This window comes from Nycticebus coucang, chromosome 4, assembly GCF_027406575.1.
Source record: "Nycticebus coucang isolate mNycCou1 chromosome 4, mNycCou1.pri, whole genome shotgun sequence".
Taxonomy (NCBI): Eukaryota; Metazoa; Chordata; class Mammalia; order Primates; family Lorisidae; genus Nycticebus; species Nycticebus coucang.
Genome location: NC_069783.1, coordinates 30,742,665 through 30,768,330, shown reverse-complemented (window position 1 = coordinate 30,768,330; position 25,666 = coordinate 30,742,665). Strand labels below are relative to the sequence as shown.

General features: G+C 37.7%; 1 protein-coding gene across 9 annotated transcripts in view; it reads right to left on the bottom strand.

Moving 5' to 3' along the window:
- Positions 1-25,666, bottom strand: part of BIRC6 (baculoviral IAP repeat containing 6) — a 275,055-nt gene that overhangs the window by 49,722 nt on the left and 199,667 nt on the right. For all 9 annotated transcript variants that reach the window (XR_008379509.1, XM_053588024.1, XM_053588027.1 and 6 more), the window contains exons 64-65: positions 23,234-23,398; positions 21,892-22,060 (exon numbers count right to left, since the gene is read on the bottom strand). Coding sequence is in view for 8 of the 9 variants with exons in the window: in XM_053588024.1 (XP_053443999.1) it covers positions 21,892-22,060; positions 23,234-23,398 (334 nt within the window). In the remaining variant the exon portion in view is untranslated. The remainder of the gene's footprint in view (positions 1-21,891; positions 22,061-23,233; positions 23,399-25,666) is intronic.

Genomic DNA, 25,666 nt, shown 5'->3' with positions numbered 1-25,666 from the left:
GGAGGAGGAGACAAACACAAAATGAGAATACATGCAATAGATTAACAGAAGTAATCCACAGCGATGTAGCTTTTACCTGGATCTTAACATTACGGATGACTTCTGAACAACACAGGTTTAACTGCCTGGGTCCACTTATGAGGCTGGACAGTTAGGTTTGCAAACTCATCCCAGAGAAAGTGTTCCATCCCTCACTGCCGAGCACCACTACAGTCACCTTTGAGGTACTCCCTTGGGGAAGCTATGTACCTGCTGTCAGTGCCTAGTCCACCCTTCAAAGCACCTAGAAAGGATTCATTTGAGAACTTAATTATCTGACCTTGTATGATGACAGCTCTGATGGCCATTCCAGAAAGAGTTCCAAAATTGCACGGAAGGGTGAAGCAGGCCCTATAGCTTCCCGAGGGGAGTACTTCAAAGGTAACTGTAGGGATATGTAGCAATGAGGTATGTAGCATTTTTTCTAGGAGGAGTTTGCCAACTTAATTGTCTGACCTAGGATATGTAGACTCTCCCACCTCTGCCACCTCTCAGAGAGCAGGATCAACCCCCTTTGGTTCCTCCTCCTATTCGATGTGAAGATGACAAGGATGAAGACCTTTATAAAGATCCATTTCCACTCAATGAATAGTAAGTATATTTTCTCTAATTCTTATAATTTTCTTAATAATATTCTCTTTCCCCGGCTTCTTTTATTGTAAGAATAAAGTATAGGATACATGTAATATAAAAAATATATGTTAATTGATCTACATTATTTGGCAAGGCTTTTGGCCGACAGCAGGCCATGAGTAATTCCGTTTTGGTGGTGTCAATAGTTATACAGGGCTTTCTGACTATGGGAGACGATGGCATCCCTACATCCTGCGTTGTTCAAGAGTCAACTGAATTGATTAGTTGGTAGCAGCCTGATGAGCAGCTGTTATAAAACACCAATGTACAAAATGTAACAGGCAATTTTGGAAATAAAAAATTGGATAAGGTATCAAGTCAGGGGAAAACAGGAAATGAAACTATCAATATTTAGTTATATTATACATAAAAAAGATGAAATAGCCCACATATTATACTATAGAAGTAAATATATTTATTAGTGTGAAGTGGAAATATTTTTTTTTAATTAAGCTACAACGATGAAGTCTTTTTTTTTTTTTTGACACAGAGTCTTGTTCTGTCACACTGAGTAGAGTACAGTGGCATCACCACAGCTCAAAGCAACCTCAAACTCCTGGGCTCAAGTGATCTTCCTGCCTCAGCCTCCCAAACAGTTGGGACTATAAGCACACGCCACCATGCCTGGAAAAATTTTCTATTTTTAGTAGAGACAGTGTCTTGCTCTTACTTGTTTGCTCTCAAAATCCTGAGGTCATTCTTCCCACCTTGGTGCCTCAGAATATTAATATTATTGTTTTGAGCCATTGCGCTCCCCCAGGATATAAAATATTTAATTAGTGTGAGAGACTGAAAATTTTTACTAGGTTTTTTTCTTGCTGGCATGACACAGTGAGTGGCTTGGCGGACCCGCTCCCCAGTGAAACTGGTAAACATTCTTTAAACCCAGACTTTGGGAGGCCTACGTGAGAGGATTACTTGCAGCAGCCACACCCCACCTCTATAAAACATTTAAAAATTGTACAGACATGTTGGCCTGCACCCAAAGTCCCGGCTACTCAGGTGGCTGAGGCCCAGGGATGGCCTCCGCTCAGGTGCCTGAGGTTGCAGTGAGCTATGATAAAGTCACGGAGTTCTAGCCTGAGATTGTCCCAACCTCTGCCCCGCAAAATAAACCTGCCTCTAGAGTCATCTACCTCATTAACAATAGTTTTTGTCTTAGAAGTCTTTTTTTGATTTTATAAACTGACTTTATTTCTTATTCTGTTATGAATGCACAGCACTCTTAAAAAGAATAAAAGAAAAGAAAATCTACTAAAAGTGAGAGTGCGGTATCTGAATCAAGATTCTGTCCTTTCTCCCCCAATCTGAGCTCAGTGAGAAAAAAATCCAATCTTGTCTGTTATAGACAAAAACACAGGGTTCCCTCTACCCCAAGCTCCCAGTTGGAAGGCTACCCCCTAGTTCCAAGCTGGACGCCTATTTTCCCGGGAGGGGCAAGGTGCCGGCATGTCTCATCCTACACTAACTAAGGGCTGCTGTGGCTAAGTCACAGGTGAGGATGGCTGAGAAGTCCCTGCTGCCTTCTTCTACGCAGCCCTGACTTATGAGGCAGAGGATCTGAACAAACAGCCAATGAACAAATGAAAAGATTCTTGACATAAGGGAAATGCAAATTAAGACCACCAGGAAATACCACCTTTCAGCCACTAAGATGGCTGTATTTAGTCACATGATAGTTTAGAGTTAGCCTGAGACTCAGCAATTCTTCCCCTAGGCACATACCCAGAGGAAATGAAAGCAGGACCTCAGTATGCTGCTACTTGTGTGCCAATATTCACTGCAACACTTTCACAAAAGCCACGTGGTCAAAAAAACTTAAATGTCCATCAACGTGATGAATGGATAAGCAAAATTGTGGTGCATATCCACACAATAGATATTATTCAGTATAAAAATGTATTGAGTCAAACTGCAGATGCTGGCGTGGATGTGGAGAGAAGGGAACACTTTTACACTGCTGGTGGGACTGCAAACTAGTACAACCTTTCTGGAAGGAAGTATGGAGAAACCTCAAAGCACTCAAGCTAGACCTCCCATTTGGTCCTGCAATCCCATTACTGGGCATCTACCCAGAAGGAAAAAAATCCTTTTATCATAAGGACACTTGTACTAGACTGTTTATGGCAGCTCAATTTACAATCGCCAAAATGTGGAAACAGCCTAAATGCCCACCAACCCAGGAATGGATTAACAAGCTGTGGCATATGTACACCATGGAATACTATTCAGCTATTAAAAAAAATGGAAACTTTACATCCTTTGTATTAACCTGGATGGAAGTGGAAGACATTATTCTTAGTAAAGCATCACAAGAATGGAGAAGCATGAATCCTATGTACTCAATTTTGATATGAGGACAATTAATGACAATTAAGGTCATGGTGGGGGAGGAAAAGCAGAGAGAGGGAAGGAGGGAGAGGGGTGGGGCCTTGGTGTGTGGCACACCTTCTGGGGGCAAGACATGATTGCAAGAGGGACTTTACCTAACAAATGCAATCAGTGTAACCTGGCTTATTATACCCTCAATGAATCCCTAACAATAAAAAAAAAAAAGCCGGGCGTTGTAGCAGGCGCCTGTAGTCCCAGCTACTCGGGAGGCTGCAATCAGTGTAACCTGGGCTTATTCTACCCTCAATGAATCCCCAACAATAATAAAAAAAAAAAAAAAAGCCAGGCGTTGTAGCAGGTGCCTGTAGTCCCAGCTACTTGGGAGGCTGAGGCAGGAGAATTGCCTAAGCCCAGGAGTTGGAGGTTGCTGTGAGCTGTGACGCCATAGCACTCTACTGAGGGCGATAAGGTGAGACTCTGTCTCTAACAACAACAACAAAAAATTCCATTGCAAAAAATAACTGCAGTACTCTGTTGTCAAAAGCTGGTAATAGACTGGTGTACTTGCCTCCCCTCAACTTTTGCCAAGCAGCCTCATGTGGTAGTGGCTCCAATCAGGTGGGAGAAGTCAGAACTAAACCATGAGTGCCGCTGATGTCTACTTAGCCCTTATTGCTTCCTAATGTTCTAATTGTACCAGTCTATCTGGGAGGATTATTTCATTGAAACTTGTTTTATTGTCATTTTAATTAAAAATAAAATATAAAAAGTAACAAAAACATATTTAAAAAAATGTATTGAGTCCTGATACATGCAACATTGATGAACCTTGGGAACATACCCCATGACAAAAGTCAAATAAAGCGTTCAGAAAAAGCAGCTCTATACAGAGACAGAAAGATAATCAGCTGCTTTGGGGTGGGTGGAGGAATGAGGAAATAAAAATGTTCTAAAATTAATTGTAGTGACAGTTGTACATGTGAATACACTAAAAATCAATGACTTCTGTACTTTAAGTGGGTGAACTAAAGGGAATATGAATGATCTCTCATTAAGACTGACCTTCAAATTTTGTTCACTTTAGTTTCAAACTTTTGCTCCTTTTTATACAAGGATATCTATTTTCTTCAATTGCTTTATAACATTACATTGTGAGGAAAACCATACAGTAAGTTTTACAAATATTTTACAAATAGATTGCTTTAAATTTCAAATATATGAAAACATAGACATGAATCCACACCATATAGTCTCTTTCAACCTGGGACTGGCAAAACAATGAAGCCTTAGAAAAAACTTATCTATTCCACAGAAGTTTCCATCTCCACACTTCAATATCTAAAAAATTAGAATTTATATTGACATAAACTAGCCTTTTACCCAAAGATTTCCACTTGTACCTGTCTATAAACTCCTTTAGAAAAGCAGAACAGAGCATAAACCGTTCCAATCAAAACCCCAGAAAGTTATTTTGTGGCTATCAATCAAGTAATTTTATTTATAAATATACACATACACACACATGGAAAGGCAAACATCTACGACAGCCAACACAACACTGAAGGACAAAGTCAGAGGACTGATGCTCTCTGACTTGATTACCTGACTCTAAAGCTGTAGTAATTAAGATAATGTGGCATTAGTGAAAGAATAGACAAATAGATCCATGGAACCAAAATGGGAAAAAATTGATTGTTTATAATAGCTTTATTAATAATAACTGCCCCAAACTGGAAGCAACCAAGATATCCTTCAAAAGGTAAATGGATAAACTGTTCTACAGCCATACAATGGATTATTGGGTGATAAAAAGAAATGAGCCATGGAGCCATGAAGACACATGGAGGAGCATTAAACACATATTACTATTTTTTTTTTTTTTTTTGAGAAAGAGCCTCAAGCTGTCGCCCTGGGTAGAGTGCTATGGCATCACAGCTCACAGCAACCTCCAACACCTGGGTTCAAGCAATTCTCCTGCCTCTGCCTTGCAAGTAGCTGGGACTACAGGCGCCCACCACAACGCCTGGCTATATTTTTGATTGCAGCTGTCATTGTTGTTTGACGGGCCAGGGAGGATTCGAACCCGTTAGCTCAGGTGTATGTGGCTGGCACCTTAGCCGCCTGAGCCACAGGTGCTGAGACAAACACATACTACTAAATCAAAGAAGCCAATCTGAAAAAGCTACATAGTGTGTGCTTCCAACCAGGTGACATCCTGGACCAGGCACAGTTAAGGAGGCAGCAGGAAGAACAGTGGTTACCAAAGGTTTGGGAGTGGGATGGAGAAAGGGTGAGGATGAACAGGATTTCTCAGAGCAGTGAAACTATTCTGTCTGATCCATTACATTAGAACACGTAACACTGTCCACCAATCAAAACTCACAGAACTGCACAACACGCAGAGTGAACCCTAATTTAAACTATGAACTTCAGCTAAAAGTAATATATCACAGCTGGGAGGAGGGGCTAACACCTGTACTCAGTAGTACTATAGGAGGCCAAGGAGGAAGGATTCCTTGAGGCCAGGAGTTCAAAACTAGTCTAAACAACATAGGGAGAACCTGAGTAGGGCACCGACCCCATATACCAAGGGTGGTAGGTTCAAACCCGGCCCCAGCCAAACTGCAACAAAAAATAGCCGGGCGTTGTGGCGGGCGCCTGTAGTCCCAGCTACTGGGGAGGCTGAGGCAAAAGAATCGCCTAAGCCCAGGAGCTGGAGGTTGCTGTGAGCTGTGATGGTACAGCACTCTACCAAGGTCAATAAAGTGAGACTCTGTCTCTACAAAAAAAAAAAAAAATAATAGAAAAAATAGTTAGGTGTGGTACACATGTACACAGTCCCAACTACTCAGGAGGCTGAGGCAGGAGGATTGTTAGTTTGACCTGGTCATTTGAGGTTACAGTAAGCTATGATGATACCACTGCACTCCAGGCAATAAAGTGACATGTTGTCTCAATAAAAATAAATTAGTAAACCTCATGCCTGTAATACTAGCACTCTGGGAGCCCAAAGCGGGTGGAATGCTTGAGCTCAGGAGTTCCACACCAGCCTCGGCACAGCACTCTACACAGGGTGACAAAGTGAGACTCTGTCAAAAAAAAAAAAAAAAATCTAATTGGGGGAAATGTGGAGGAAGGGATGAATAAATTCACATCTATTGGGTACAGGTGCATATTCTGGGTAAAGGGCATACTTATGTGTATAACTTTCACTCAATCTTTACAAAAACTAAGTATGTGTAAAAAATGTACTCCCTAACATTTTGAAATTTTTAAAAGTCCATTAATTATAAAACACCTTATGAAAGGAAAGCATTTTAGACAAAATTATACAATTATTATATATCATAAAATTATACAATAACACAAGTAATACAAGAAAGGCAGTTTTTTTTGGGGGGTGGGGGGACTTTGTCACCCTCAGTAGACTGCCCTGGCATCATAGCTCACAGCAACCTTAAAAACTCAGGCTCAAATGATCCTCTTGCCTCAGCCTCCCAAGTAGCTGGGACTACAGACGCTTGCCACAACCCCTAGCTGTTTTTAGAGATAGAGTCTCGCTCTTGCTCAGGCCAGTCTTGAACTCCTGAGCTAAGGCCATCCACCCACCTCGGCCTCCCAGAGTGCTAGGATTAGAGGTGTGAGCCACCACACCGGGCCCTAGGCTGATTTCTTATAAGAAAAATTGCAAGCATAAATTTGCCACCTCACCTATGTCTGATAATATCAAATTTTTTTAATCTGGAAATAATTATTTTTATACATCTATGATGTTATTTCTTCATACAAATAAAAGGATAATCCTAGCTATCTTAAAAAACACTTTCTATTAAAAAAAACCCCTAGAATATAATTTATGACTGAAAAAAACCAAAGGGAATAAATTAAACTTATTCAAATTTGGTAACTCATGAATATTAATTACAAAGCATAATGCTCTCAAGTCAATGTGTAAAGCATGAGATGTCATACTAAGAAAGTCACACTGTTGGGCGGCGCCTGTGGCTCAAGGAGTAGGGCGCCAGTCCCATATGCCGGAGGTGGCAGGTTCAAACCTAGCCCCGGCCAAAAACCAAAAAAAAAAAAGAAAGTCACACTGTTATATTCTACTCACATGTTAAGTATATGGGCATAGAGAAAGTAAGACAGCTTTTCTACAATAAAGGAAATATGTGATTTCCTTTTATCGTGTCTATTTTATTCTATTGAATTGGCAGCTGGGAGTTTTACATCATGGAAATAGAAGATACTCTACTGATATGAGGAAGAAGGAAAAAGTCAAGGAAACAGTGCAATAAGCACTGGTCAAGGAGAATGGGAATAGTTCAAAGAGTATGAAAAATAAAATTGTTTGTTTTACAAAAAGCTTCAAATAATTTACTGTGCCACTTCTTAAAATATCAAGTTTCTGCATTGTAAGCTAAAAATACCGTTTTTGTATTTCTGCATTTTTCTGGATGACAATTAGTAACAAAGTATGTTCTGTAAATAAATTCTGTAAGATATTAATGTATCTAGGAAATCTATGCTGCCTGGAGCCTAGAATGAAATTATTTATGTCTAATTATAGATTACTGGTGTTTTTGTTTTCCTAAGATTCTAAATAACCCCAAAGAGGGTAATCTGTAAAAATAAGGAATAAGGGGCGGCCTGTGACTCAGTGAGTAGGGCGCAGGCCCCATATGCCGAGGGTGGCGGGTTCGAACCCAGCCCCGGCCAAACTGCAACAGAAAAATAGCCGGGCGTTGTGGCGGGCGCCTGTAGTCCCAGCTGCTCGGGAGGCTGAGGCAAGAGAATCGCATAAGCCCAAGAGTTAGAGGTTGCTGTGAGCCGTGTGACGCCACGGCACTCTACCCCAGGGCGGTACAGTGAGACTCTGTCTCTACAAAAAAAAAAAAAAAAAAAGTAAGGAATAAGCTAATTTATGTTCTCCCTTAATATATGCACTTTTAATTAACATGTATGGTGGTCAGTGGACAAAAATAGTAGCCAAATGGAATAAACCCTTAATGAAAACCTCTCTGTTACTGGACAAAACAAGAAATCAACTATTTCAATCTTCAATTCTTTAGTTGTGCTTTTTGCCATTCAGAGCTTCACCAGAAAACACTTACTTGTTGTCACAAGATTAAATGTGCCTGCCTGACAGAGCAGAGGCACAAAACAGTCACCAACACTGTCAGCAAATGCAGCTGGCAATGCCTTTGCCCAGAAAACGCCAAACGCTGCAGCTCAGCAAAGCCACGATGCTCCAGCCCTCAGCTGTGTCTCGCTGCTGAATGACTGAAGACTTAGAGATTAAGAGAGGGATTAGCAGCAGCTACACATGCGGGTATGTGCCCTTACTATTACGTAACTACGCCAATAAAGTACATTTTCTCATTTTTAAAGCAGTAACTAGTACTTGCTAGGAATAAAATTTTTACTTTCTGCATTTGGAATTACAAGATTTCAAAGGGGAAAAAGAACTCAAATGGCTGAAAAGAAACAGAACAGCGTAAAGATATGACAGAAAACTCATGAGAAATAACCATAAACATTAGTTCTGTGAAACGTGATTCAGCGTATATAAAAGGCTGAGAGTAATACTAACATAAAAGTAGGACCTATTTACACAGTGTGATCATTACCTGCACAGGCTGTTGATTTATACCCAGCAGTTACAGCCAAATTTACCATGGATCACTCAGCCCTTCAGCAGATACTGAAGGTGTTTGCTATCTTTGACGTGAAGCTTGTATAGGTTTGTTCACATTTCTTTTCTCCAAGTGTAAACAAAAGCTCTCCAAGAAGAGAAAAGGTCTGCTCCTCACTATTGTGGACTAACAGTACATCTGAGACACTTCACATTCCAGGTACAAGGTAGGGTGAGATACTTTTCTTTTTAAAAATCATTTTAAAACTCTGACATTCAATAACTCCAGAACTTTAAGCTAAAATACACAATGATGTTTAATCTGAGAAATAAATGTTTTGTCAAGAAGAGAAAACAACTATCCTTTTAACTTTTTTAAAAAACGCTGGCAAAACAATTAATTTCAATACTGGAACATTCTAAAACTAATGACACTATAATCCCCAATCATCAAAGGAAAAACTTTTTTAAAACCCCAGGCTGCCCAAACCCCAAACAAGGCTGCATTAAAAAGAATCCCATGCTCCAAATTCATTGAAATGTATACATTAAATATGTGCAGTTTTTCATATTAATAATACCTCAATAAAGATGTAAATTAATAAAAAAGGAAATCTTACACTTATTTGTCAATGATAATTATACATATCAAACACAAACTGCAGTTCACAATGTCAGTCTAGTTAGATACATATGGAAAAAAATTAAATACATTTAGTTATTAAATATACAATGTAAGATATGGATAAACAGGCACAATCCAAGTTATAATTTTTAAAAATATTTTCTATTATTCTGTCCAACTGTTACAATGGTGACAGATTCTAAACTCTTAAAACACACTCTATCATCTTCCGTCATGTGAACAGACTAAAGCACAACTGTACACTGACAATTAGGCAAGAAATGCAACAAGCATAATAAATATAATTATTATTCCTCTATATAGTTCGAAGGTTCTTTTCTTGGGATGTTTCATAATCACTTTCTTCTTTTCCTAGATGAAGAGATTTTCTGGGAGAATGGGTACTTCTATCATCACTATAGACAAGAAGAGAAAGAAGATTCTATCTTGAACACGTTAGGCATAACTGGAATAGATATCAACCTCTTGGCAATGCTTTCTGTGCATAATACCTACATCACACTCTGAAGGCTTCATTCAAAGGACTGCACACAGACCAAATTCTGCTCGAGCAAGAATAATTTCTGAGGCAACCCTTTACGGGCACATTTCAGGAAGATTATGACATACATTCCAGGGTAACGATAAAATGCTTCCAGCTTAAATTATAACAGGGAAAGTAGGCAAAACTGAACTTTTCACAATAAGAAAAAAGGACAAAGCTATAAATACGGATAATAAAGATTTGCTGCCCTCAAACAACACAAGATCTGGTAAAATATACAGGACACAAAAGCAATAATGCCACATTTTCCTAAGAGTGCATATTACATATACATTCATGACATCAAACTGCATTTAGATGTATGTTTTTTTTAAGCCCTTAATGATCCACCTAAATATAGAAAAGGAAAATTTAGTTAGTATGAGAAAGAAGACAAAAAAAAATCTTCAGGAAAAATAAAGTCACCACTAATAAACCCTGAACATTTCCAAACTGTCTTTCTTAGAACTATGTGTAATATCTCAAAAGAAATGAAAGGTTTATCATGATTTTTGATAGTCAAGCAATTGCAACTATTAGACTACATAGAAAACTTTCTCATTTCCATACTGTTGACTATTTTTCTGACAAATGTCAGTAATATAAGAGAGGCTCATCTAAAGTACAAAGACCTCAATTTAATCTAATAAAATAATACTATATGTTTAGTGCATGCTAATTTGAGGGGATTCATAAACAAATGTGAAAATTAAATAAATGCATTATTCAAATTTAATTTTCAATTTAAGTGTATCTAACTACTCTTACTCTGCACCATAACTTGAAATACACATACTAATCAACCTACTGAAACAAATATTTATGTTACATCTCTATAACCCTTTAAAATAATTAAGCACTAAAAATAAATTTACATTTATTTGCAATCAATGTCTCTACAAGTAACACGGATAATGTGCATCACATATACGATAATCACGTAACAAATATTTTTGTCTGGTCAACTGATTTAGTCAATGGATAATTTAATTTTTAGTACTGATAAAGCAATTTTAGCTATAATTCTCCCAAGTTCCAAATTGTACTTTCTCATCTATCTGGCAGATCACAGTTGTAGAAATTATAAAATTATAATAGAAAAAAATACAGTTTTTACAAAAAAGCATGAAATAAACACTGGGTGCAGTAAAGTAATAGAGACAGAATTTTTTCAACTAGAATGATCTTTTTTTTGGAGACAGTCTCAGTCTGTCACCCCGGGTAGAGTGTTGTCGCATCATAGCTCACAGCAACCTCAAACCCCTGGATTCAAGCAATCCTCTTTCCTCAGTCTCCCAAATAGCAGGGTCTACACATATGTGCAACCATGCTTGGCTAGTTCTTCTATTTTTTTTTTTTTTTGTAGAGACAGAGTCTCACTTTATGGCCCTCTATAGAGTGCCGTGGCCTCACACAGCTCACAGTTCACAGCAACCTCCAACTCCTGGGCTTAAGCGATTCTCTTGCCTCAGCCTCCTGAGCAGCTGGGACTACAGGCGGCCGCCACAACGCCCGGCTATTTTTTGGTTGCAGTTTGGCCGGGGCCGGGTTTGAACCAGCCACCCTCGGTATATGGGACCGGCGCCTTACTGACTGAGCCACAGGCGCCGCCCGTAGTTCTTCTATTTTTAGTAGAGACAGGGTCTCACTCTGGCTCAGGCTGTCTCCATCTCGGTGAGCTCAAGCAATCCACCCGCCTCAGCCTTCCAGAGTGCTAGGATTACAGGTGTGAGCCATCACACCCAGACACAACTAGAATAATATTTAGTACTTAAAAGCAACTCAACAAATAGACCAAAATATTTTTTGATACTGTACATTTAAAAAACAAAATGTTCTGAAATTAAGATCCTTCCAGTTAGACTACTGGAAGGATATTCTAAGTGAGCTAGTATCATCAAGAAAATTTGTTCATTAATAAAACCTTAGTCGGGCGGCGCCTGTGGCTCAGTTGGTAAGGTGTCAGCCCCATATACCGAGGGTGGTGGGTTCAAATCCGGCCCCGGCTGAACTGCAACCAAAAAATAGCTGGGCGTTGTGGCGGGCGCCTGTAGTCCCAGCTACTCGGGAGGCTGAGGCAAGAGAATCGCTTAAGGCCAGGAGTTGGAGGTTGCTGTGAGCTGTGTGATGCCATGGCACTCTACCGAGGGCCATGAAGTGAGACTCTGTCTCTACAAAAAAAAAAAAAAAAAAAGAAAAAAAAAACCTTAGTCACAGGGTTTTGCTGCAAAATCATGATATTAATATGTAGTTTGCAATAATTGTATAATAGGTAGATGCTATGGGGGAAAATATCATTAAGTAGTTTCACACAAATAATCTGAAACAAATCATTTTGTATTCAATGATTCATACACAATTTTTCATTTCCCTTTTATTTTTCCCATTACTCAATTTATTGAATTTATATACCTCTCAAACCATTTACGAAAACTCTGTTTTAGGGATTCATGTCAACCCTAAATGGCCCAAAAGAATTATATACAAGGAAACCAACCAAAGAGTCAAAGAGTTCTGGCAGAAGTTCAAAGTACGGATATTTTCTATTCAAGTCAGAGCCAACTTGCTCTATTCAGGTGGAAGGGTATTTTATAGAAGGAAGGGAAGGAAAGAGGGGGAGAGGGAAGGTGGGGAGAGGCAGAGAGCCTCATACAGTTTCTCATGTAAACCTAATTGTCACTCTCATTTTTATAGGGTCTTTTCTTTAAAAAAGTATTATATGATTCACCATAAAAACATCTACTTTACATAGCATTTAATTATGTCATGGCACTACAAATGACACAAATAAAATTGTGCTCTATTACAAGTTGTTACGGTCAGTCTGGCAGACAGAACAAATCTGATTTGAGAAAGTTTAAACTTAGCCGGGTGCTGTGGCGGGCACCTGTAGTCCCAGCTACTCGGGAGGCTGAGGCAAGAGAATTGCTTAAGCCCAGGAGCTGGAGGTTGCTGTGAGCTGTGATGCCACAGCACTCTACCAAGGGGCATAAAGTGAGACTTTGTCTCTACAAAAAAAAAAAAAAAAAAAAAAAAAAAAGAAAGTTTAAACTGCAAGTGAACAACAATGTGAGGGGACAATTTAAGCATTAGATACATTGGCAACTGATAGAAATGAAAGAATTATTCTACTCTGGACAATAAACGATGGTGTCCCTGAAGTGTCTGAAATATTAAGTAATACTTTATCCTTATAAATCTGTACAAATCAAAGCAATTAAAACCTTATGTAAATTTTTTTTTTTTTTTTTTTTGCAGTTTTTGGCCGGGGCTGGGTTTGAACCTGCCACCTCCGGCATATGGGGCCGGCGCCCTACTCCTTTGAGCCACAGACGCCACCCAAACCTATGTAAATTTTAATACACGCAATTTTTCCTACTCTCATAAAATTTACCAGTCATAATTATCTAATAGACGGTGTTGTATTCTATACCATGATATATCCACACAGGATGCTCTTAACAAATATGAAAATTCTAAACAAAGAGAACTAATATTTGCTTTGTTTTTCTACTCTTCTTTGAGGATATGGGGGAAAAGTACATTTGCTGATGAACACCTACGTTCTAGACACTGAGTGGCCATTAACATGTTCAACATTTTGGCACTCCATACTCTTTTACTATGAATGAAATAGCACACAGGTCCTAACAGCAACTTGTTAGTGAACCATATATAGAAATAAATACGTTAAATATGAGCAAGCATTTCAAATTTTATTTGAAACGTCTAATTCTAAAAAAGAAACTAAAGCCATATTATAAGACTGTCTGGGATAAAAGTAAATTGTTATGCTGTTCTACTTAATAAAAAAACTCTTAAAAATTTCCACCCATTTCTGACAGACATTTTATTTTAAAAAATACAAGGAAATGGGCAGCGCCTGTGGCTCAGTGGGTAGGGTGGTGGGTGCCTGTAGTCCCAGCTACTCGGCAGGCTGAGGCAAGATGATCGCCTAAGCCCAGGAGCTGGAGGTTGCTGTGAGCTGTGACGCCATGACACTTGACCGAGGGTGATAAAGTGAGACTCTGTTTCTTACAATAAAAAAAGAAAAACAAAACACCAAGGAAATGGTATATTAATACAATTCTAAAGTTTCAAATGAAAACTATAAATAAGGATATGTGATTAAGTATTGTGTGTTATGACAGCTCAATTATTTTTAATTATTTGTTTCTCAGGCAATGTGTATCCATAAATTAAAAAAATATATTTTAATAAATGATAACAAAATTATATATTACCTATTGGTACCAAACTATATGTTTTCATGTAATAGCCCAAATATAATTTCTAAATCCTCAAAGAATAGGTCCTCTTTAATTCAGTGCCTTGAAACCTAGAAAGATGGCCAAGCTCCAACAGTACATTTACTATGAAGCAATTATTAAGTAATAACTCAGACTTAACAAACATGGTTATAAGACATTTGTTTAACAACAACATAAATTTTATTCTAAAATAGTATACTCATGAAATTAAACTTAACTATTGACTTTCTAAAGAACATGTCTAAAAGTAATACATAACCACAAGAGCTTCAAATACATAAAATACATCTATGGTATGAAGAAAACCAGATGGTATATCAAAGATTGTAGTAATGGGTTTTGTTGCATGATACGTACTGCCAAACCAATATTAGGAAAATAAAAAAATTTAGATCCCAGTACGTAAATATAATCATTTAGCTAGGACATCCAGACCAATTAGTGGATACTTTACAATTTTCCCAGTAAAAAAAGTTGTGTGCTTTCTCATTTCTTCCTTCCTGTGTCATAGGAATAAATGTGAATTTATGTATTTTTCCTTCTCTTACAGATAAAAACTCTTCATGATGCTTTTAAATATGAAAATAAATTTAATAACTACCATGTTTAATATTACTATTCTATTGCTAAACAATTAAAATGTGGGCAACTGAATAAATTTCTCTGGATTTCCTGTTTTCACTGGTACTGTCCTATCCCATAAATTGTCAGGGATTAACTGGATAACTCTTTAATATCCCTTTCTACTGTGAAAAGATATTCATCTCCTTACCATGAAGCCTGCACTAAAAAAGTATGGATTTGTAACATTTTTTAGGATTTCTAACATATCTCACTAAGTGAATGGCAAATAATTTAAGGTGTTCTGAGATCTACCATGCTGCTTTCTGAGAAAAGAAATATGCCATCTTCCTAAATGGCAGTGAGATGAAATGAGGGGCTCTAAAGTAACATTTTGCCTCTTTAACATTCAAATATTACTACTATTTCTAACAACAAAACAGGAGTGCCCTCTAGTGGCCAGTGGACTAACTGTAGGCTTACAATATAAATATAACTGACAAGGGCTAGAGAAACAAAGATCCTGGGCTGCCTGCAAATCCAGCTTCCAGAATACCAAGGATACGATAAATGGAAGTCAAAATGTTGAGAGAGGGCTGAGGCAAGAGAATCGCTTAAGCCCAGGAGCTGGAGGTTGCTGTGAGCTGTGTGAGGCCACGGCACTCTACCGAGGGCCATAAAGTGAGACTCTGTCTCTACAAAAAAAAAAAAAAAAAAAAAAATGTTGAGAGAGGACTTAAAATGAATAGGTCCTTTATATTAATATTGCCTTATCTAAGAAATAACATGAAAATAACTGCTTTCTCTCTTCATGAGTTTTTTAATCATTCTTTTATTGGTATATGCATGAAGAGATTCACTATAGGGAATTGGTTCACACAATTATTAAGGTGTGCAGGTCACAAGATCTGCAAGGTGAGTCTGAAACCTGGAGACCCAGGAAGAGCTGATGTTCTGTTCTGGTCTGGTGCCCAGGGTTGAAAGTAGGTAGACCGGAAGCTTCTTCTCTTACTGACTAGAAGGTCAGTTTTTTTGTTTCCGGGGTTTTTTGTTTGTTCTTCATTCTTTCAAAGAATGACACTGGAGATAAAATACCTAATACAAATGTACAATTCACTTATTTGTTTCAGCTACCCACCTTGAAGCTGCAGCTTCAATCATTTTTCTCTGCACTGTTTTTCATTCCACCTTTTTTTTGAGACAGGATTTCGCTGTGCCCCAAGGAGAGTTTGGCAGCAACATCATAGCTCACTGCAACCTCAAACTGCATGGTTCAAGCATCCCCCCACCACCCCCCGCCTCAGCCCACTAAATAGCTGGGACTACAGATGTGTGTGCTATCACGCCTCGGTAATTTTTCCTTTTTTGCAGAGATGGTGGGGTCTTGCTTTTGCACAGACTGGTCTTGAACTCCTGACCCGAAGTAATCCATCCATCCTGGCCACCCAAAGTGCTAAGATTATAGGTATGAATCACCATACCTAGCCCAACTTACTTTCTTCTATTTTTTTATACTTTTTTATTTATTTTTTTGTTTGTTTGTTTTTCTATTTTCTTTGGTTTGGTTTCTTTAACTTTTTTTTTTTTTTTGCAGTTTTTGGCCACGGCTGGGTTTGAACCTGCCACCTCTGGCATATGCGTCTGGCACCCTACTCCTGTGAGCCACAGGCGCTGCCCCAGGTTTCTGTAACGTTTTTTGTTCTTTTCAAGGGGGGCAACTTTCTTAATTACTGACTTAGCTTACTGCATTAAGTTCTTAGGAGAAAGCCCCAAAATACCGTAATTTAAAAATTACTAGTTTGTTACTGATTGATTTCACATTAATCCAAAGTGCAAAATCCATCAAGAACACTAAGAGAAATCTTTATTTTACCAAGTTTAAAAAACTATTATGAAAAACATCAAACTTACTAATTTATTTTAAGTAACTACTAACCTTTAATAAATCTGATTAACTCAGCTTAAGCACTAAGATTTATTTTGCTACTGTGATGCCAAAAACTTCTAAAAAACACTCCTCTTCATTTAGATATAACGGGCTTCTAAATTTTCCTCTCTACCAATTTTCAGGCCTTATAATAATCTAAAAATAATAAATTTATGAAATAATAGCATAGCCATTAACATATGAGTAAAAGGTTGTTAGGGAATTATTTTAATAACTAAATATACTAAATTTAAATCACTAAAAGTCATCAGTGCCTATTTCAGGATCAGCATCTCAATTACAGAACTGTTAGGTATTGGTTAGGAAAGGATGTGCTTTCCCCTAAATGACTTGTATCCTCCCTCTATTCTGGTAATACAGTAGAACCTCCAGGTGATCACCCCCTACAATGACCTAAGTTTCCTAGACTAGACATGCACCACACATACATATTAGTAAAGTAGACCTAATTCCTTATGTAACAATTAATTTGTAACAATCCCTTGAGTGGTCAAGTTATAGAAGTTCTATTCTATTTTTGCAGCCGACAATATTCTCTTTTTACCTCTGATAAAAAGATTTTCAGTGCTAAATGGAAAACCAATTTTATGTACAATTATTGATCCTTATATCCAGCCCAGTAATATCATTTAAAATACTTAGGCCAATTTTTAAACTTCTGTTAAAATAAAAACTGACTTAGCCAACCTACTATATAGTTAGATCTTCAATATGGGAACTAGAAGGGTTTACATGTATTTTTTTTTTTTTGGGGCTGGGGCTGGGTTTGAACCCGCCACCTCCAGCATATGGGACCGGTGCCCTACCCACTGAGCCACAGGCGCCGCCCGGGTTTACATGTATTGAAAATGAAGAGCAGACTTTGGTATTCAAATCATTCTTTTAACAGCCATTAAGAAGAAAAGTTTAAAGATTACAAAAGCTGACTAGGCACAATGGGTCATGCCTTCAATCCCAGCACTCTGGGGGCCAAGGTGGGGGGAGGCTCTCTTCAGCCAGGAGTTTGAGACCAGCCTGGCAATAACAAGATCCTTGCTCTACAAAAAAATAAAAATAAAACAATTAGCCAGGCATGGTGGTGCCTGCTTGTAGTTCTGGCTACTCACGAGCTGTGGATCACCTGAACCTAGGTGTTGAAGACTATCATGAACTACGACGATGCCACTGTACTCTATCCCAGGCAACAGAGTAAGACCTGTCTCAAAACCACACCACCACCACCACCCTCAATAAAATTTCTAAGTTATTCTGACACAGAGATATGCAGCTAGGGTGATAATGAAAAAGCACAGTTGATAGTTAAAGGTTAATAATAGGCCAATCTCTGACTGAAAACAGCTCAAACTATTATGGTTCTATTATGTTTCTGTATTTCTTATTTTCCTTAACAATTATTTAAAAACATGTAATAGAAAGGATATGTGTACTATTTTACCATAGGTCTCAAAACAGTTAACATTTAGTATAAAACAAACCATCCTTTGAATGTAACATCTCCAGAAAAATTACTAGTTCTCCTCTCATACTTGAAAACCAACTTGTAGAATATTATATAAAATAAATGGTTTGTGTTTTGTGAAAACATCAAGATTATGAAAGACAAAGACTGGAAGTGTTCCAGATTACAGGAGAATAAATAAAGATTCTGAAGTGGATCCTATAATCTATCCTAATTCCAAAATTGCCAAAAATAATATTACATAGATAAATGACAATATAATATTGATAATGAACTTTAATTTTTCTAAATAGTAATTTTAGGCCAGGTCTGGTGGCTCACGCCTGTAATCTTAGCATTCTGGGAGGCCAAGGAGGGTGGTTTGCCTGACCTAAGGAGTTCGAGATCAACCTGAGCAAGAGTGAGACCTGGGCCCTAAAAATGGTCAGGCATTGTGGTGGGCGCCCATAGTCCCAGCTACTTGGGAGGCTGAGACAAGAGAATCCCTTGAGCCCAAGAGTTTGAGGTTGCTGTGAGCTATGACGCCACAGCACTCTACCCAGGGCAACAAAGTGAGACTCTTGTCTCAAAAAAAAATTTTTTTTTAATTAAATTAAATTAAAAAAATAATAATTTTACAGAGTTTAAGGAAGACTGGCTAGATAATTTTTTGACTTTAAAATGCTACTTAAAAAATTAATTATAAACACTTTAACCCAAACTGAGAATACATTAAAAACTTATATTTACATATATAATATTAAGCTATGTTTTCCTAGAAACAATTGATATTTAGAATATTTGAAATGGCTATACATCATACACCCTGTTTCTCACAAACTAAATGTCTGAATATATCCCAAACTCCAGAATAATTTTCTCTGTTTATTAAAAATGTCATTTAGGGCGGTGCCTGTGGCTCAGTCGGTAAGGCGCAGGCCCCATATACCGAGGGTGGCGGGTTCAAACCCGCCCCGGCTGAACTGCAACCAAAAAATAGCCGGGCGTTGTGGTAGGCACCTGTAGTCCCAGCTACTCGGGAGGCTGAGGCAAGAGAATCGCTTAAGCCCAGGAGTTGGAGGTTGCTGTGAGCTGAGTGAGGCCATGGCACTCTACCAAGGGCCATAAAGTGAAACTCTGTCTCTACAAAAACAAAACAAAACAAACAAAAAAAAAACAATGTCATTTAATGGGTGGCACCTGTAGCTCACTGGGTAGGGCACTGGCCACATACACCCAGGCTGAAGGGGTTCAAACCTGGCCTGGGCCTGCTAAACAACAATGACAACTGCAACAAAAAAATAGCAGGATGTTGTTTGTGGCAAAAGCCTGTAGTCTCAGCTTCTTAGGAGGCTGAGGCAAGAAAATCACTTAAGCCCAAGAGTTTGAGATTGCTGTGATCTGTGATGCCACAGCACTCTACCCAGGACAATATAGTGAGACTGTCTCCTGTCTCAAAAAAAAAAAAAAAAAAAAAGTCATTTAAAAGAGCCAAGCTGCCATGTAGCATTCGCTTGTCACAACTAAACTTATCATTTTATAGTAATTTACTCTGAAATATTTCAAAATTAATTTTTGTAACTACTTTGACTATAAAAGTTAGCAATTGAAATTACAATACTAGACAAAGTACCAGATTAACAAACATCTAACATTTGGGCAAAGAAACTTCTTTTTTTCCAGGAAAACAGCAAGTCAAAAAGGAAAGACCAAATTCTGTTCTGTCACATTAAATTTCTAAAATGCTTCCAAAGTGGTCGGCCAGCCCAGGAAGAACGACACAAGCACCCAGGTACAGTCCTGTTTATCCACCCAGGGTTTACTGTGTTCAGCCGCTTTGCAACAGTTTTGAGAGCCTCAAAGCTTACAGTCCACGGGACTGTCCTCCCACTAAAACATGGTTTGCAAATAGGTTAGAATAGTCCACAATGAAAGACAGCATACTTTGCAAAGGGGAGAGAGAGGGCATTTATAGGCTGCAGCCATGTGGTCAGGCAGGGGTTCCCAGTCTTCTCAAGTATGAAGTCCTTCTCAGACCTTTGTAAAAAATCCTGTGAAACCGCATATGCTAGTAGTTGTACTTCTAGTATCCACTGATTGATTAAACATAACTGCTGAAAGCTGTGGTATACACTAACAGTTGTACTTCTTATAGTTATTGGTTGATTGAATATGTGACCACTAAAAGTAAAATATATTCTAAGATATAATAGCTAAGTATCCATAATTCTGTCTAGTTACCAAAAATCACAGCTTATTTATTAACATATTACACCTTCCCAGAAAATACATTTATATAAACAATGATTTTAAATGTTATGTAAATAATATTGGATTTCGCTTTTGCCCATGAACCATAAAGTTAAAAGTTCAGTGTTATGTAAGTAAGTGAATTTCAGAATAAGACAGAAATTTAAAACATTTTGGTAGGTCCTAGGTCTTGAAAGTAAAAAGATTAAGAAAATAATATTTGAATGATGAGGAAATGAGAGAAAGAGAAACCTATCTCACCCTATTCTATTGCTCTATAAAATCGAATTAAATTTCATACAGTTTCAAATATCTTTTTTTTTTTTTTTTGGTTAGGCAGGCCCAGGCCAGGTTTGAACCCACCAACCCCAGTGCGTGGAGCTAGTGCCCTAACCACTGAACTTAGGCAACCAGCCGAGTTTCAAATATCTTAATCAAAAAAATATATTCTGGGGCGGTGCCTGTGGCTCAAAGGAGTAGGGCGCCGGCCCCATATCCTGGAGGTGGTGGGATCAAAACCAGCCCCAGCCCCCAAAAAGTGCAAAAAAATAATAATTCAAAAAATATATATATATTCTGCATTTGACATAGACTTTACAAAAAAAGACCAATATGATTCACCTAACAGGTCAATCGGAATATAAATTGAACAAATCTATAATCCCCACTACTATAGTTTGAGATAGACTGGGGAATGGTGTCTCTTTGAAGCACCATCATCTCCATGATTGTGGGGACTATGGGCAGCAATTCCTTTTCAAATGTGAAAACTTTTTCCAAACACTGAACTGTGCAACTTAGCTGCTGCCAACCACCAGACTACTTTAAGATTCATTCAGATTTGTTTCTTTACTGATTATTCCTTAGTAAATTAATGAAATGCATAAGTAATTCTTTTCATGAATAAGAATATTTAAAAAAGGCAAAGATAAGAATAAGAGTAGAACAGCCAGGTAAAAGAATCAACAATAAATATAAAGTTCCTGACAAAAAGAAGTAGATGATAACTGCTTGTTTTTCTTGGCAATGTCTATATATTTCTAAGGCTCTAAGGAAAACATGTAACCTTAAATTCTTATTTAGGAAAAAAAAAACAAACATTTTCTGGATGATAATTTCACAACCAAGGAAACAGTAAGCTAGTTTCAGTCATTAAGCTGCATATTGTCAAAGTAATTATCTATAGTACTTTACAATATCATAAAATTTTAAAACAATAATCCTCTTATCCAGTACCTATGAACTTGAATATCTTTATTTTAAAATGGTAACGATTCACAATTTTACAGCATGATAAAAACACTAAAAACATATAGAAGAAGTTCAACCATATTCAGATGAGAATATCGTCATGATGCTGTTAACTTTTGTCCTATCATTTTTAGTTGCAGGACATTAATAAAAAAAGAAATGAACATTCACACAATAAAAAGGGATGATGAAAACTTTCATTCTATGTTATAAGACAAGCAATGACATTGTATAAAAGGCACCAAAAAACAACTAAATGTTTCCAGAACAATTTTAAAGAAATAAATCCATCAACCTTATTAATGACAAAACAAATCAACAAAAATATTCATCCACAAAGGTATTTCGAAGGAATAACCATTTACCTGAATCATTTCGTAGATAAGATGACATGGCTGGGATGAGGCAGGACTGACTAAGAAGCTCTAACAGTACAGAAGGAAGGGCATTACTGTTCTGTCCTCTACTCTCCGGAGATGACGGAGCTTCTCCATTCACCACACCACTCACAGGATTTATGTAACTGGCAAGAACCTAAAGGTTAAAATTGTTGAAATTAGATTTTAGCTTTACATACTTTAAAAACCTGTATTTTGTGTTAGAATTCAATCTGAAGAGTACATATTTCCTATGTAATTAATATCTCACACTGTGTTTCAAAAATAAGACTTTGTTTAAATTTTCAAAAGAGAAGGATTTCTTTTGCCTCAGCGTGTTGCTCACAGGGATGGTACAGTATGTATGACCAGAGAGATACAAGATATCCACCTAAAAGCACGAACTTAAAAACTTAGTAGCAACTCTAATATTATGTGCAATAGTATTTTACTGAATAAATTCAGATGATAGTTTAAGGGTAATGAATTTTTTTCTCTTACTGAAACATAGTTTTGCACAGTCACCCAGGGTGAAATGCAATGGAGCAATCATAGCTCATCGCAACCTCAAACTCCTGGGCTCACGTGATTCTCATGCCTCAGTCTACCAAGTAGCTGGGACTACAGGCACACACCACCACTCTTGGCTAATTTTTAAAATTTTGTACAGACAAGGTCTCACTATGTTGTTCTGGCTGGTCTCGAACTTCTGACTTCAAGCAACGTCCCCAGCCTCAGCCTCCCAAAGTGCTGGGATTATAGGCAGCCACCGCATCCACCCAATCTTAGAACTTACAATAGAATAAGCATTACCATCCTAGAATTGCAGAAGATAATGCTCAAAGACTTGACCAAGTTTAATGAGTTGATGCAGGACCTAAGTCTAGATGCAGGACCAAGTTTAATGAGTTGATGCAGGACCTAAGTCTAGTTTCTGTTAAGCACCTCTCTTCATTTCTGTGGTATACAGACTTTTTATACTAGTTCCATGAGAAACAAAAATGTAAATAAATCCTTTTTTAATAAGACAGCCCAGATATAACATGTTAAGAAGGTACACACATTTATGGTGTATCTTCCAGTTACTGGATAATTTCATCCTCGCCACTTTCCTCTTAGTGAAGAAGCTAATTGAAAGAGAAGAAATACAGAGATACCAGCAGGGAAAGGCAATCTCTGTCAGTGGGTATCTTAGAATGTCTGGGAACAGGGAGCACAAGTGGGCTAAGAGTAGCTAAGGATGAGTTGGATCAGTCATTAATATTTAAAAATCAGAATAAATATAAAACATAATCTATTACCAGTGACAATATCAACTCTACAAACGTACCTGCAGAAGACAAGTAACATGCTCCTCTTCAAGCCTTTGTTTAGTTAAGGCTTGTTCCACATCCCACCCAGAAGCTGTCGAGCCTGTTCCAAAGCCAGTCCCTTTGGCCCAATACAGCTGCTGTTCTTCTGTTGATGTATGGTTATGAGAGCTTGACACTTGTGGCTTATAATAACAAAAAATAAAAATTTATTACTCTTGGGTTTTATTCACCTTCAAAAATTTTTATTACTAAGAATACAAAAAAGTCTATGGAAAACAATTTGCTGGTTCCTAGAAAAATTGAACACAGAATTACAATGCAACCCAACAATTATTATTTCTTTTTTTTAAGACAGAGTTTCGCTTTGTCGCCCTCGGTAGAGTACCGTGGTGTCACAGCTCACAGCAATCTCCAGCTCTTGGGCTTAGGCGATTCTCTTGCCTCAGCCTCCCAAGTAGCTGGGATTACAGGTGCCTGCCACAACACCCGGTTATTTTTTTGCTGCAGTTTGGCTGGGGCCAGGTTTGAACCCACCGTCCTTGGTATATAGGGCCAGCTCACTCCTCACTGAGCCACAGGCGCCACCCCAGCAACCCAGCAATTTTGTGGGTTACACAAAATACACACACACCCCCAAAAGAAAGAAAAACTGGTACGTTATAGGCATGTTCACAGTGACACTACTCAGAACAGCCAAAAGGCAGAACAGCCCAAATGCCCACCAATGGATTAATGACTAAACAAACACAATGGAATATTATTCAGCCATCAATGAGGTACTGACAAATGCTACCACATGAACCTTGAAAACATGAAAGAAGATAAACACTAAAGAACCCACATTGTATAATTCTATTTATATGAAATATCCAGAGTAAGAGACAGAATGCAGATTGGTAGTTGCCAGGAGCTAGACGAAGGAGTAAATGGAGAGCGACTGTTTAAGAATAATTATTAAATTAACTAATTAAAAATATTCATCAGGAAAACAAGGGGTAAACTACCTTATAGCCTAAAGAGTCTATGATTCAAAATTAGGCTGGGTGTGGCAGCTCACACCTGTAATCTTAGCATTCTGGGAGGCTGAGGTGAGAGGATCCCTTGAGGTCAGGAGTTGAGACTACCTGAGCAAGAGCGAGACCCCCGACTCTACTAAAAATAATAGGAAAACTAGCCAGGTCTTGTGGCATGCACCTATAGTTCAAGCTACTTTGGAGGCTGACAAAGGACCACTAGAGCCTAGGATTTTGAGGCTGCAGTAAGCTATGATGTTACTACTGCACTCTTGCTGGGGTTACAGAGCCATACTGTGTCTCCAAAACAAAATTTAAAAAAGATTCACAATGAAATAGAGAAAACAGTGAAAAAAAAAAAAAAACAGGGATATGAGCTAGATCCTTTTAGAATGAATCTAGTAAAAAGATTATCTCGGGAGAATTCCATCCAAGTATCATATTTTCAATCATGACTAAACTGATTCTATTTCTAGAAGGAATAACACTCAATTCTTTTCTTGTTCAGAATGTGAGATGTAAAAATATCTCTTGGGAATAGAGGAAATATAAAAAATGAGACTAGATGGGCAGCACTTATGGCTCAAAGGAGTAGGGCACCAGTCCCATATGCTGGAGGTGATGGGTTCAAACTCTGGCCAAAAACTGCAAAAAAAAACCAAAAACTGAGAATGGTGTGGAAACAGAAAAAAATATCTGTTAATGTAACTAGCACCCTGTAAAGGTCAAGTCTTAATGATTATTTACATAGAGGAATGAATCATTCTGGAACAAGAATCTTTCCTTAAAGAATTGTCATTAAATTTAACATATTATGTATGTGATCCCAAAACATTTGCAATTAAATGTTAGTTTTAAAGATAACTCATAAGCAACGCCAATTCCTTTTGTTTCTATTAATGTAAGTATTTTCTAAGGAAAAATATTATGAAGAAACAGTAGTTTTATAAATTCACATATATACACACATAGTATTATGGGTCTATGACTGCAAAATTCCAACTTTCACATTTTAGTAGATAAGCTGTTAAACAGATCATTAAAATTTCATTACATACAAGCATTTACTAACGGCATAATCAATATTCTTGATAAAGCTATTTCAAAAACATGCCTTATCGTGGAGTATAACACACATACAAAAAAAGCACAGAACAAACTTGGAATGTTTAATAACACAAACATGTATTTAACCACTGAGGTAAAAAATCAGATCACTATACCCCAGCAATTCCCCTCATTCCATATCCTATTCATCATACCCTCAATCCCTCTATAAAGCTAATTATAATCCTGATTTTTATGATTGTTTCCTTAATTTTCTTTTCCTTTTATTTTTTCTGAAAAACAAAAAAACAAATCCTCAACTTCTACCACCTGGGATCCCTCCCCGCCTACCCAATCACCTTGTTTCCTTAATTTTCTTTATAATTTTAT